This window comes from Scleropages formosus, chromosome 25 (genome assembly GCF_900964775.1).
Source record: "Scleropages formosus chromosome 25, fSclFor1.1, whole genome shotgun sequence".
Lineage (NCBI taxonomy): Eukaryota > Metazoa > Chordata > Actinopteri > Osteoglossiformes > Osteoglossidae > Scleropages > Scleropages formosus.
In genome coordinates, this window is record NC_041830.1 from 2,779,380 (window position 1) to 2,792,767 (window position 13,388).

The 13,388-nt window shown below is 41.6% G+C and overlaps 1 protein-coding gene across 1 annotated transcript; it reads left to right on the top strand.

The window, feature by feature from the left end:
• The first annotated feature begins 3,326 nt into the window (after window positions 1–3,326).
• Window positions 3,327–13,145, top strand: tmem82 (transmembrane protein 82). Its single transcript, XM_018741871.2, has 6 exons — window positions 3,327–3,706; window positions 3,810–3,882; window positions 6,058–6,241; window positions 7,714–8,131; window positions 10,211–10,395; window positions 12,386–13,145. The coding sequence occupies exons 1-6, from the start codon at window positions 3,625–3,627 to the stop codon at window positions 12,476–12,478; spliced, it is 1,035 nt and encodes a 344-aa protein (XP_018597387.2). The 5' UTR covers window positions 3,327–3,624; the 3' UTR covers window positions 12,479–13,145.
• Window positions 13,146–13,388: the final 243 nt, after the last annotated feature.

A 13,388-nucleotide genomic window follows, 5' to 3' on the forward strand; every position in this document is an offset into this window, starting at 1 on the left:
TCTCTTGCATTTGCTGGTGGATGTGTGAGAATAGACCCAGATGGTCTGCAAAATCGAGGTCGTCCAGTTGTTTCTAGTGTGACCACTGGATTCCATTCTGCTTATGAGCTGTGGATGTCCGTATGATCCAGTCTTTAACCAGCAGGAACTGGAAAGGGGAGAGCAAGCAGCCTTATCTGACACCTGTCTTCACTCTAAATGCAGCAGGGAGTTGCCCTCCATGAACTACTCAACAGGTCCTTCCCTCACAGGAGTTCCCAATAATGTAGACAATCTTCCCTGGCACTTTCCAGAGCGTCTTTCTGTCCACACTGTCAAACGCCTTCTCATAGTCGACAAAGTTGACATACAAGGGAGAGGTCCATGATGCCCGGTGTTGCTATTTGGTCTGGTGCATGATCTGTCCTTGTGGAAGCTGGCCTGCTGATCTAGAAGTTGCATATATTGCCTTCTTCATTCTGGAGGATACAGTTGAACACCTTACCTGGGATGGACAGTAGAGTAATCCCTCTAGAGTTCAAGCAGGGGCTAAGATCACCTTTAGCAGCTAAATAAGGTAACCCTCCTTCCACTCTGATGGCAATTCTTCTTCTTCCCAAATCTTCTCAAAAAGGGGTGTAAGCATCTCCATGGTGGTTTCTAAGTCAGCCGTGAGTGCCTCTGCAGGGATGTTATCAGGTCCTGCTGCCTTGCCGTTCCTGAGTTGTTTGATGGCACTGCGGACATCTTCTTTTGTTGGTTTGCAGCAGTCTATGGGCAAGCTGTTTTCCACTGGGGGGATGTCGAGCTGGTCTGTTTAATAGGTCTTCAAAATACTCCATCCATCTAGCTTTATGTCCTTCCTTTCCAACAATATGTCTACCTTTTTTGTCTTTAACTGGTTTCTCCGACTTGCTGAAATTCCCTGAGAGTTTCTTGGTGGTGTCATAGAGCTCCTTCATTTTTCCATGTTGGGCTGCCTCCTCAGCTTCTGCTGCCAGATGATCTATGTTGTTTCTCTTGTCACATCTAATACTTTTTTTGGTTGCCCTATTTGTATCTGCATAGTCTGCCTATGGCTTGACATTCTGAGTTTTGGGTTCTGCTGTTATTAACCGCTACTTTCTTCTCTTTACTCACTTGAATCTTCCGTAGGGTGTCTGCAGAAATTCACTCTTTGTGTTGGTGTTTTCTTGGCCCCAGTACTTGTTTACACGATGATCTGACTGCCTCTTTAACCTTCTGCCACTTGCTGTCAATAGTTTCTTCTTCTTCTACCAGTTTTTGGAGGGCTTGGAACTTGTTGCTGAGGGTTATTCAAAACTTCTCTTTGGTTGGTGCATCTTTCAAAAGTCCTGTGTTGAACTTCATTTGCTGGGTCAACTCTCCTCTCCAGTTCTTATTCAGTTTCATCTTCAGTCTTGTGACTAGGAGATGATGATCTGAACCTGCATCTGCATTTCATTCCAATATAAACACTGTAAGCCACCTTGGAAAAGTCATAAACTGAATAAATAATTATATGGACCAATATAGTATTTGTTATCTTGAACAAAAAGCAGCAACCTGTTTTGCATTGTTTTGGGAAACATCCTGCATGAAGAATTTATGTGTGTAATAAAGGATAGACCATAATCATATTAAAATCTTATGAGCCTTTTTGGTAAAAACTTCGCACTCAAAGAATGTTCGGTGAATGTCTCCCCTGGAGGAAGGGAATGCCATGTTCTCGTCCGGAAGTAGAAGGCGGACTCAATTGCGGAGCACACAGGAGTTTGAGGGACAGGACAGGAACCGTGGTCGGGGACAGGCATGGGTCTTCGTACTGCAAACGTTGTTTATTGGGAAATCCAGAATCGTTGTCGGTGAATACAGGCGATAGGTCAAACACGAAAACACAGATCAAAACACAGGAAGGTAGGGGTCATGGGAGAAGGAGTCGGGCGGGTGGGTGGACTGGGAACAAGGATGAAAGCAAGGAGCAGGCTAACTTAAGCAAGTGCGCTGGCTGGGTCAGCAAACAAGGTTCCACATCCTTCTCTGTTTGTTTTTGCCTTATATCTTGCCAGGTCCAGGTGTATCTGATTATGGTGATGGCATGGGTGTGGCAGGGAATTTTTCACTTGAATTATTTAAATAATTAACAGAAAGAGTGGTAAAATAGCAGGTATTGTTGCATCAGCATGTGACAGTGAACATATTATGTGATCTGTACCAACACACACTGCTAGGTGGATAAAACTACAACAGTGCATATAATTATAAACATATTTATGAACAGCAACGACACCGACATGCGCCCAAAAAATGTATAAATATGGCCAACCCCCAACGCAAAGCTGAGATGATACAAGTGCACTTGAGACTGCACTGTACTGAACTCTACAGTGTTGTATTGAACTCTACTGTGCTGTACTAAACTGTACTGTGTTCTACTGAACTCTGCTTCACTCTACTAAACTGTTCTGCACTGTACTGTACTCTGCTGTTTTACTGCACTATACTGTGTTGTACTCAGCTGTAGTGCATTGTATTGCACTGTACTATACTCTAGTGTTGTACTGAATTCTACTTCACTGTATTAAACTGTACTCACTGTACACTACTGTATCTAAAAAACATACACTACCATGTTGTACACAACTGTACTGCATTATATTGCACTGTACTGCACTCTACTGTGTTGTACTCAACTGTAGTGCATTTGCACTCTACAGTGTTGTACTGAACTCTACTGCACTGTACTCTACTTTGTTGTACTCAACTGTGCTGCGTAGTATTTTACCACACTCTACTGTGTTGTACTGAACTGTACTGCATAGTATTGCACTTTATTTTACTGAACTATACTGTGTGTTGTACTCAACTGTAGTGCATTGTATTGCACTATACTATACTCTAGTGTTGTACTGAACTCTACTTCACTGTATTAAACTGTACTCACTGTATACTACTGTATCTAAAAACATACAGTACTGTGTTGTGCACAACTGTACCGCATTATATTGCACTGTACTTTACTGCACTCTATTGTTGTACCTAACTGTACTCTACAGTGTTGTACTCAACTGTAGTGCATTTGCACTGTACTGTACAATGTTGTACTGAACTCTACCGCACTGTACTCTACTTTATTGTACTCAACTGTACTGCATTGTATTGCACTGTATTTTACTGCACTCTGCTGTGTTGTACTCAACTGTAGTGAATGTATTGCACTCCTACCACCGCGCACAGTTGCGGTGTTAGCCAGTACCTGGCGGCCGCGTTCTACTTTGAACCTGTCGTCACGATCCATCGATCCGCCCGCATCACCACCTGCGCGCGTTCACTGCGCGCAAGTTATCACGGGCGAACCGCCCCCCTCGACCTTTGAAACGTCCAAATAATCGCTGGCGGAGCGAAGCGCGTGGAAAAGACGGTGAAACTATACGCGGCGAGTGAAAAACACAACGTGATGTGGAACGAAGCGTGGAAATAAGTGTTTTACTGCGGGAAGTAACTTAGTGCGCTCTTCAGCGTCTCCGCTGCCAAGCATTTAGTTACTGACGTAATAGCGGGCCCCTTCTGAGTCATTAGTGCTACGAGTGTGAGAGTCTGTGCTAAATCGCAGTGAGTGGAAGTGCAAAGGCTGTGGGAGACGCGATGATCTCCCCCTTCTCGTGGCTGTTCGGGACCCCCCGCTGGATGGTCCTGGAGGCAAACCCGCTGGACAGCCTGCTGCAAGGTCCTCCCACTGTGGAACCGTCTCCGCAAACGTGGCAATTAGCTAAGTGTTTTTGTGCTCAGTTTGCGTCACGTAGCCTATTGAACGTGTGTGTGGCCTGCAGGGCTGGTGGGCGCGTGCGGCATCTCCGTGCTCTGCAGTCTGCTGAGGGTCCACGTGCTCCTCGAGGCAGCAAGGTGAGAGCGGGTAACACAGGCCGGGTAATGCGTGCAGGAAGTTCATGGCATAGATTCTTCCTCTCAAGAAGTGCATATCATAATCCATATTGTGACTGGAAAGGACACAAAGACTCCACTGTTGTAGTCTCTGTTGAATTAACAATACAATTGAATGAATGAAGACTTTGCTCAGGTACAGTAGTGTAATGTCCTTCACCTGGGGTCTCAGAATTGGTCACAGGCCTGCTGGTGTAAAAGTCATAGTAAGAGATGCTAAATCTTAAATGTCTACATTGGAAAAAGTATATATCTTTTATTTAGGTGAGGGTGTGTTCCAAGTGTGTGTCTAACTATAACTGTTTCATCATGTGATTCAAGAGAATTCATGGTTTTTAGGGTAGGTAGCTATAGTGTATACAGATACCCCTTACGTAAATTTGACTTGTGTAAAGCCAGATTTACGTAAAAAATTCTCAGCATACACATTATTTACGGATAGCGCTTTTATTTTATGCAAAACATTTGAAATATGTGAAGCGCAAGTCAGTGTAACCAGACAAGGCAGGAAGCTGCATCTTCCCAGTTCCTGCGTGTTTTGAGCTGTGAACGCACCTCCTCTTGTTACTGTAGTGCATTTTTTGCAGATTTTTTACCCATTTCATTATTCACAATGCCTGGTGGTAAACGTGCACTTGAAGGGTTCACTTTCTGCCAAATCACTGTCCATATTTACAAAGGCTCTTAAAACTCACCTCTTCCGGGCTCACTTTGACGATGACCTACTAAGTTCACGTAAGGTGTAAATGTTCATGCACTACAACTTTGAAATCATGCCTGTTAAACAATGGATAAACCTTCACGCAACTACTCCTGTAATGTAACGTAAATGTTTATATAGTATTTATATATAACTAGGAAGGAATCATCAATATTCTGATAGTTTTATACAGCCATTCGTGTGAAGTACATTCATTCATGTGGTGGAAAGAAACAAACTAACTGAACTTAAGAATCATACGTCTGCATCTAAGTGTCTTCCTCCTAATGTAATGTACACATTGCATTTTCTATGAGACGTACGTCGCTTTGGAGAAAAGTCTCTTCTAAATGACCAAATGTAAGGAAAATGAGAACTGTCTCGCAAGTGTACAGCAATCGATTTGGAGATGAAATTGACAATAAAAAGGAAGTATGAAGGTGGGCAAAGATTATCGTCTCTCGCACGGGAACCAGGTATAGCTGTATCGATTGTGAATACGATAGTGTAGCATGCTGCACGTATTAAGGAGAACCTGAAAAGAACAGCTAGCATGAAAACACTGATAATGAAGAAATGTGAAATTGCAATAACTGAGATGGAATAATTAATATTATGTTGAATGGTGGGGGTGGAGGGGGAGCCGACATACGTAACTTGACTTGCATAAGGGGTTGAAGAATGGTCTATTTGCCTAAGTAGAGGGCTGTCTGTATTATTAATTTTACAAATGTTCCTTTGGGTTGCACATCGGACCCCTGTCCTGAAATAATATATTGAAGTGTCTTCAACTGCACTGTTTGACTTCAGTCTTGCAACTACTGTAAGTAATGTTTGGGTAATATTTATTGCATTTTTCTTCAGACTTTGTGTACTATGTGGTTGTCCTACCACATTGATTTTCTGTTAAAGTGTGTTTCAAGGAGCACCCACCATGTCAGATGCCTCGCGTGTGCAAACGTTCTTGCCGGTTAAAATCTTATGTGACAGCAAACAGTTGGGTTACAAACTCAGCCCACCTTATTAAGTCATGTAAATCAGTGGCGTAACGCTGGTTACCAGGTGCTATATTGCACATAAAGATCAAATATATTTTGAAAATTGTGAAGCTCTCAAGTTACAGTGTAACAACCTGTGCTAATTGGTTTATTTTCTAGCAGTAATACATTCAGAACCTTACAGATAATTAGGCAGAATCACAGACTTGTGAGCCTGTAGGAGAACCATTCAGCTCCTGGATGCTGGGAATCTCATGCAACATAAGCTGTGCTTTGTGAGCTGTTGAGTTGAAGCTTTCTCTGTTCATGCACCAGCACACTTTGCTGATTTCACTTGCCTTCAATTTCAATTTAATCACACTGGACACGGACATCTCTTGCTCTTTCTCTTCCTTTCCCTCATCCTACCATTTTTTTTTCTGGGTCTTTTGGCAACAGTGAGCATGATGGGAACAATAAGGAAAGTGAAAGGCCATGGAGTGGTGCCAAGGCCAGGCTGAGTGGAACTCTCCAGTTCTGGTTTGTCACTGGCATTCTGCTTTTGGTGGGTTCTCGGGTTGCTTCCCTGGTTGTTCTGGAGTTCATCATCAGAGCTGCCATGGCCCAAGTGACAGCAGGACCGGTAAGACCCAGTGGCTTTGGGAAAATCCAAATCACAAAATCATGTACGTTATACATCCTCTTACAAATGCAATTAGGTCTGGCGGTTACTTCGTAACTCTGAATTGTTTGTAAGCCCATCCACTAAGTCACAGTCAGTAAAAGCTTAATAATATGACTCAATCCTTCCATTTATTTGTGGGTAAGATTCTGATAAAACTTCAGATAAAGCTCAGATGAATTTAAAATTTGCTGTAAGACTTTATTCTATTTTAATCAACAGGTCCTAGTCTCAATATTTCTCCACACTGGAAACACTAGGAATAAGACAGGATACAACGTGGATGCTAGTTTATTTTATTATCTTTTATTAACATGAAGAAACCAAGTCTAATTTAAAACTGAAAATAAAAAGAAAGGAGGGTAAGTTGTAGTGTAATGGAGGGTTGTGTGGGGAGAACTTATTAAAAAGCGTTTCACCTTTAATATTTGTCGTGTGTCTCATGGTGAAGTTCACAAAACTGACCACAATCAATGCATCATGTACTCTCTAAAACATTTATAAATAAGTAATATAATAAGTATAAGTAATAAAAAGATACACTGCATGATATCAAATCGTGGTGCTTCCTGCTCCCCCTCTGCTCCACAAAAGAGAAATTTCAGAAAATAGAATGAATAAATGCGAAATTTCCATTTTACATTAATTTATTTAATGCAATATAATGCGACAAAATAAATGAAAAATAAACTCAGAAATAGTCATATCTTCAAAAATTTGTAGTTTAGCTGTTCATTACACAAGTTACAAGGGTATTTTGAATCTGATGCATTCATATACTGTAAAATCTCTGTTTAATGCCCCACCCATTTTTGAAAATACCCAGTATATTTTTTTCAAGTAATCAGAAAAGAATGGGAAAAAAAAACTTGCCGGTATCAAGTTTTAAATCCCATTCTCCTCCGTAGTCCGTAACATGAAACAATCCACAAACACATTATTAATAACTGTGAACATGTTGAACTTCTGTGAAAAACACTGACATTGACAACTGTTAAACTGTATTAACACATTTACACACTAAATAACAAAGATAATCCACTGGTTTATTAATGTCCCGGACTATCGTAATCCGACGCCTCCCTGACGTCTGTCACATGCGAGTGGTCAGATTCAGAGTCCGAAATTTCATACCCAGCAACGTTCTCAAGCACATTTTCACTCAGGATGCTAAGGGGTAATACCTGATGTACTTGTGGCATTTGCATTAACTTTTTAGGGAAAGAAATGATGATCGATTTCACTAATATATGACCTCCAATAAACGCCCCCCTTTGGAAAATGTAACGCCCCCGGGGGCATTAAATAGGGATTTTACGGTACCCATAATCTAAATAATTGGTATTATTGACAGAACATGTTCATTTATTTTCTGAATGACAGATGCAGGGGTTCTACAGTGTTTTGGTACTGTCTTTCCTTCCTCACCTCAGGATCTGCAGCACAGCAGCACTCTGCAATTCCTCACCCAGTGCCAGTTCTCCCTGGGCTGTGCCCTGACCTGCAGCCTTCAGTTCCTCCAGGAGGGCGCACCACAGCGATCCTTCAGTCTCCTGCTTGCAATGGGGCTCAGCTGGTTCTTAGCCAACTTGAGTGCACGCATGTGGCGCCACGTACTGACCCTGTACTTGCTCCATAGTTCCCAGCGCTACTGTGGTCTGTGCATTGGTCTCCTTACCTCAAGGCATTCCCTTCTGCCCCTTCTGACACGCGTGGTTGTGATGAGCTTTGGCGTGGGGGCCTTTGCTGGGCTCTCAATTGTTAACCGCTACTTCCTGTCTGCCACGGAAGCGCTGAAGTTCTGGACGCCATTAACCATCTGCTACACACTGCTAGTGGTCTACATGCAGGGTGAGTGAGGCCACTGCTGTAGTCCATGGAGAGGGAACTGTCTATATAAGACACTGCTGGTGGTCCATGGAAAGTGAAGCTTGGAGATCCACACTGCTGGCTGTCAGTATAAGAGAGAGGACAGCTGTCACACTTATGCTTTAAGCAGTGCAGCAGCAGTAAGAAAAAATTGCTGGTCTTATGACCCATGTATCTGTGGTTCTCTAAATTCCTCAGTTGATTTGACATGGAATGACCCTAACAGAAAATGATAGCCGGAAGAAATGCCAAGATGGTGTGTAAGCAGGGAGAAACTGAGTTACCCTTTTTTTAAAAATACATTCATTATTCTGAGCCTTTTCTGGATTGCTAATTACTTGTAGTTCTGAATACGCTTGTACCTTGTGTTATGAACATCTCAGTTATGAATTTTTGAAGATATGAACAAACTATGGCCTGGATTACCACTTGGCACCAATAGAGAGCAAAACATTCATAACTGAAACAGTTCTGTGCTTTGAGCAGTGTCTTAAAACAGTAGGTGTGTGATTTCAGTGTGTGTGTGTGTGTGTGTGTGTGTGTGTGTGTGTGTGTGTGTGTGTGTGTGTGTATATTTTGAGGTGGTATAAGTATGTCCAAGACTTACAAAAGCTACCCGGCCAATAAATTGGTCTCTTCCTTGTGGCAAGTTTTGTTAAAGTTTAACATAAGACATACACTCCACATTTAAGGTCAAAAGGCTGTTTAATATGTTCTCCCCACGTGATCCTCCATTATACTGCAACTCACCCTCCTTTGTTTCATTTCCTTGAGTTACCTGATATGCTAGAATTACTTGGCACTGTTTTGTGTGTGTAAAGCAGAACAACACACTGAATGTACACACACACACACACATTTTCTGAACCGCTTGTCCCATACGGGGTCGCGGGGAACCGGAGCCTACCCGGCAACACAGGGTGTAAGGCCGGAGGGGGAGGGGACACACCCAGGACGGGACGCCAGTCCGTCGCAAGGTACCCCAAGCGGGACTTGAACCCCACACCTGCCGGAGAGCAGGACCCGGTCCAACCCACTGCGCCACCGCACCCCACACTGAATACAATTTATGGACATTATTTTTATTTTTCGCCATTTAAAAGTAGGCTTAACTTTTGCATCGTTGCATGGTAATACGAATTAGAGTAAACTGGTGTTATTGTAAGAGCTGCTAATGGAAATAGAATAGTCTTGGAGTGAATTTTTAAACGCATGTTTACTTCAGCTGTAAAAGGTGAAACTTTTCTGACTCGGGTACACGCTGTCCATTTTCCCCCTTTAAATTAATCTTCAGGAACAAAATACAAATTACTATAAAAATGTTTTTTTCCAGCTGTTTCTTTTAGAGATCAGTAGCGGTAATACCTTTACTTCTGATGTTTTTAACAGAATCAAAGTTGTGAAAAATTAAGGGATTGAGTGGTATTATTAGGCTTTAATTGTAGTGGGTGGACTTACAAATAATTTTGAGTTATGAACAAATTTCTGATTCCAGTTGTTTGTAAGATGAGGTACAAGTGTTTTAAGATAAGGCTCAGAATATATAGACTCGCTCTCTTGTTATCATTAACCCTTTGTCCTGCTCAGGGTTACAGAGACCTAGAGCCTATCCTGTATTCCTTCTATAAAATTTAAATTAATTTTGATAGTATTAACAAGCTATTGATAAATATAATAGAACACATGCCTCTTAGTAGCTACTCAGGAACAAAACTAGGGCAGCAAGCGGTGTAGTAGTTAAATCTGCTGCATTTGGACTTGAAGGACCCAAATTTCAACTTCACCTCCTGCTGTAGTTTCATTCGTCAGGTTACCTGCTATGAATTGAGACAGTAAATATTTCCCTGCTGTATAAATAGGTATATCAGTGTGCAAGTTGCTGGAATAGTCAGCTAAGTGTAAATTTAAATCTACAACTCAGTTAAGAAATCTGTTGGTGTGTCTGAAAATGGTCTCTCGATAAGATAGGCACCTTCATGTTACTATGTAATACACTCCCAGTTAAGTAATAGTAAGAAAGTAACATTTATTGTTCTCCTGTACGAACCTGGATCTTGGCAGATGAGCAGCGGCGGCGGCCTGGCACAGATGCCCTCCTTCAGGCCGTGGGGGTCCGACTGGGAGCACTGCTGGTACTGATGTTGACCGTTGGCCGCTGGGTGGATGTGCTCCACATTCTGCTGTGCTTTCTGGGTGAGGCTGCCTGCCTACTTCCCAGTCGAGACCTGCTGGATGCTGCTGTACAGGTGAGCACAAGTTTCTGTACGGTCTGACTCTAATACTCCTCTGCCACAGCGTTCTTCAGTGTCTCGTTTGAAACCAGTGTTTTCGTGTTCAGATTCATCCGTCTTCTCTGTACCTACTTGTCTAACTTTGGTCCATCTTAGTTTTAGGCTCTCTCCTGTCTATTTGTTAGTCTCTTTGGATTTAATCAATCAATTAATTTGATTACATCTTGCCTCTTATGCCCAAAAGGCACAGGCATAACCGCGAAATTAAAGAATGTATTATTTTTAATTTGTATTTAGCAGAGACCTCTGTCCAAGGGGACTTGCAACGATACGCACGCAACACTAAGCTACTTACAATTCGATCCATCCACACAATGGAGCAATGTAACACACACTCATTCACTCACATACACACACTATGAGCAATTTAGACTTACCAGTTCACCAGAAACGTGTCTTTGGACTCTGTTCCTTACTTTGGTGGAAAGCCACTTGAGCATAGGTTAAACATGCAAACTCCGCACACTGAGAGGGATTGAAACTGACACTCTCGGGGCTGTGCGAAGCTCCAGGGGGCCTCCTCCCTACAAGTGGCACAAAGAAAGGTTCCCTCATATTCCATTACTTCTGTAACTGAGCTGCTCTGGCCTAGGAAAATCACAATTTGTCCCGTTTTTGTTTTCTGGGTAATAGTAGTTAGTATTTTAATTTTGACATCCCCCACAGCCACATACCAAAGAGCACAAACATGTAAAATCCATCTTATTCACTTGGGCCATTTACAGCAGAACAAAAGAGCAAAATGAAAATATGTCAATGCAAGATTATACAGTAAGATATAGTTTTATTGCTATGATAGGATATTATTATGATAGGATATATATTATTATGATAAGATAGTAGTAATATGTGTTATCAAAAAGGTATTTACTCTGCAGCAAATACAAAAATTGATTTTGAACATGTGGTTCTTAAGCCTGAATGTAGAGATGTCTGGAGCAGCTGTGATATTCTGCACTTAGTTCTAAATTAGACTTTGACTTGCCTGCGAGGCAGGATTTTTTCATGTTTGCTGTCTAAGTGTGTAGGAGCTGGGGCAGGCAGAAACAAGAGCCTGTTTTGTTGCTCTGCTATACACTGCATCACCTACAATCCTCCTCTTCCTTAGGTGGGTCACCTGAGAGAGTAAACACATCTTTACTTCAGCTGTAAAAGGTGAAACTTTTCTGACTCGGGTACACGCTGTCCATTTTCCCCCTTTAAATTAATCTTCAGGAACAAAATACACACACACACACACACACATTTTCAGAACCGCTTGTCCCTTACGGGGTCACGGGGAACCGGAGCCTACCCGGCAACACAGGGCGTAAGGCCGGAAGGGGAGGGGACACACCCAGGACGGGACGCCAGTCCGTCTCAAGGCACCCCAAGCGGGACTCGAACCCCAGACCCACCGGAGAGTAGGACTGCGGTCCAACCCACTGCACCACCGCACCCCCGAACAAAATACAAATTACTATAAAAATGTTTTTCCCAGCTGTTTCTTTAAGAGATCAGTAGCGGTAATACCTTTATAACCTTGCAGATTAAAAATGAGATGGCTCAACTCTTTAAATTATCAACTTTGGGAACTATTAGTATTTTTAATATTTAAATAACACAAAGAACTCAGATAATCAGATGTTAGTTTAGAGTTTTGAATAATAACCTTTTATGTCAGTGAGTACATAGCAAAGAGTCTTTTTTTTTTTTTTTTCCCCTTCTCCTTAGCTGCCAGCTGACTTATCCTATTGGGGAACTATAACTGCTGTTACTCTGATTGTGTCGCTCCCTGGCACGTTGTTCAGTGCTCTGTGTCACCCTGATGAGAAGAGCGCTCTATAAAAATATAAAAAAAACACATTTCCTGTTGTGAGCTATGTATCAATTGACATATTGGGAAGCTGTGTATTTGCAAAAGGTGAAAGTTATGTGCCACCTAAGCCTGTCTATATATCTGCAGGACCTGGATACTGAATGGCAACCTTCGAGGAGACAGATTGATACCAAGAACTCTGAGGTCACCCATACACCCACCAGAGATGAAGACCTTTAATTGCCCACAATAGGGAGGATGCATCAGACTTATTCATTTGTGGAGTTGAGCATCTGATTATCTACAGTGAAGGATCAGCCTGTCATTTAGGGCAATGCATTACAGCAGAGAAAGATCTAAGAAATGATGTGAAACTAGAGCACGAGGATATGATGGAGTGTTAATAAGAATGCTCAGAGAAAATTGGGGGAGGGAAATGTTAATGAATGGAAGTCAAGAAAATCATGTAACGGGGTGGATACAAAGCACACCTTTCGCAGTAGAATATGTTTAGATTAATATGACACACAAACCTTTTGAGTAATATGACTAGAACTTCACTCTGTCTTAAGTTTATTGCTAAGTTTTTCCTTTTAAACTGCTTTTATCATCATCATTTTCTGGCTGTTGGTGGCTAATGCAGTTACAGATTGTTAAATATGGCCACTGAATGAGGAAAACATCTGTAATGTTACCTTAGACAAATGGATGAAATGTGTGAAATTGCAGGTCTAAGATGCTACCTCTGTGAAGATTTGAAATCACTGCTTTTGTCAATTTTTCCTCAATTACACCCACTTGGAATTATAATTTTTGCATGCAAAATGGGTATTTTTGTGTGAAAACTACTTGGAGTCTTTAAAAAAACATCTAGAATGTTTACATGTTTTGTTAAACTATATATTTATGCAGGTAAATAAACTTGGGATAACAAAGATTCCCATTTGTATTGTTTTAGTATGGTCTTGCTAATCACCTCAACAACTGTACTATAGTCCATAAACAAAACATACCCTTACTGGAAGATAGTTATAGTTGATCAAGTATGTATTTCTACAGTGTTTAAAAAGCTTTATTTTGAGTTATATTCATTCTAATTACTATGATGCAGATACAATTTTTAATTTTTCAAAATATTCAGGAATAAACT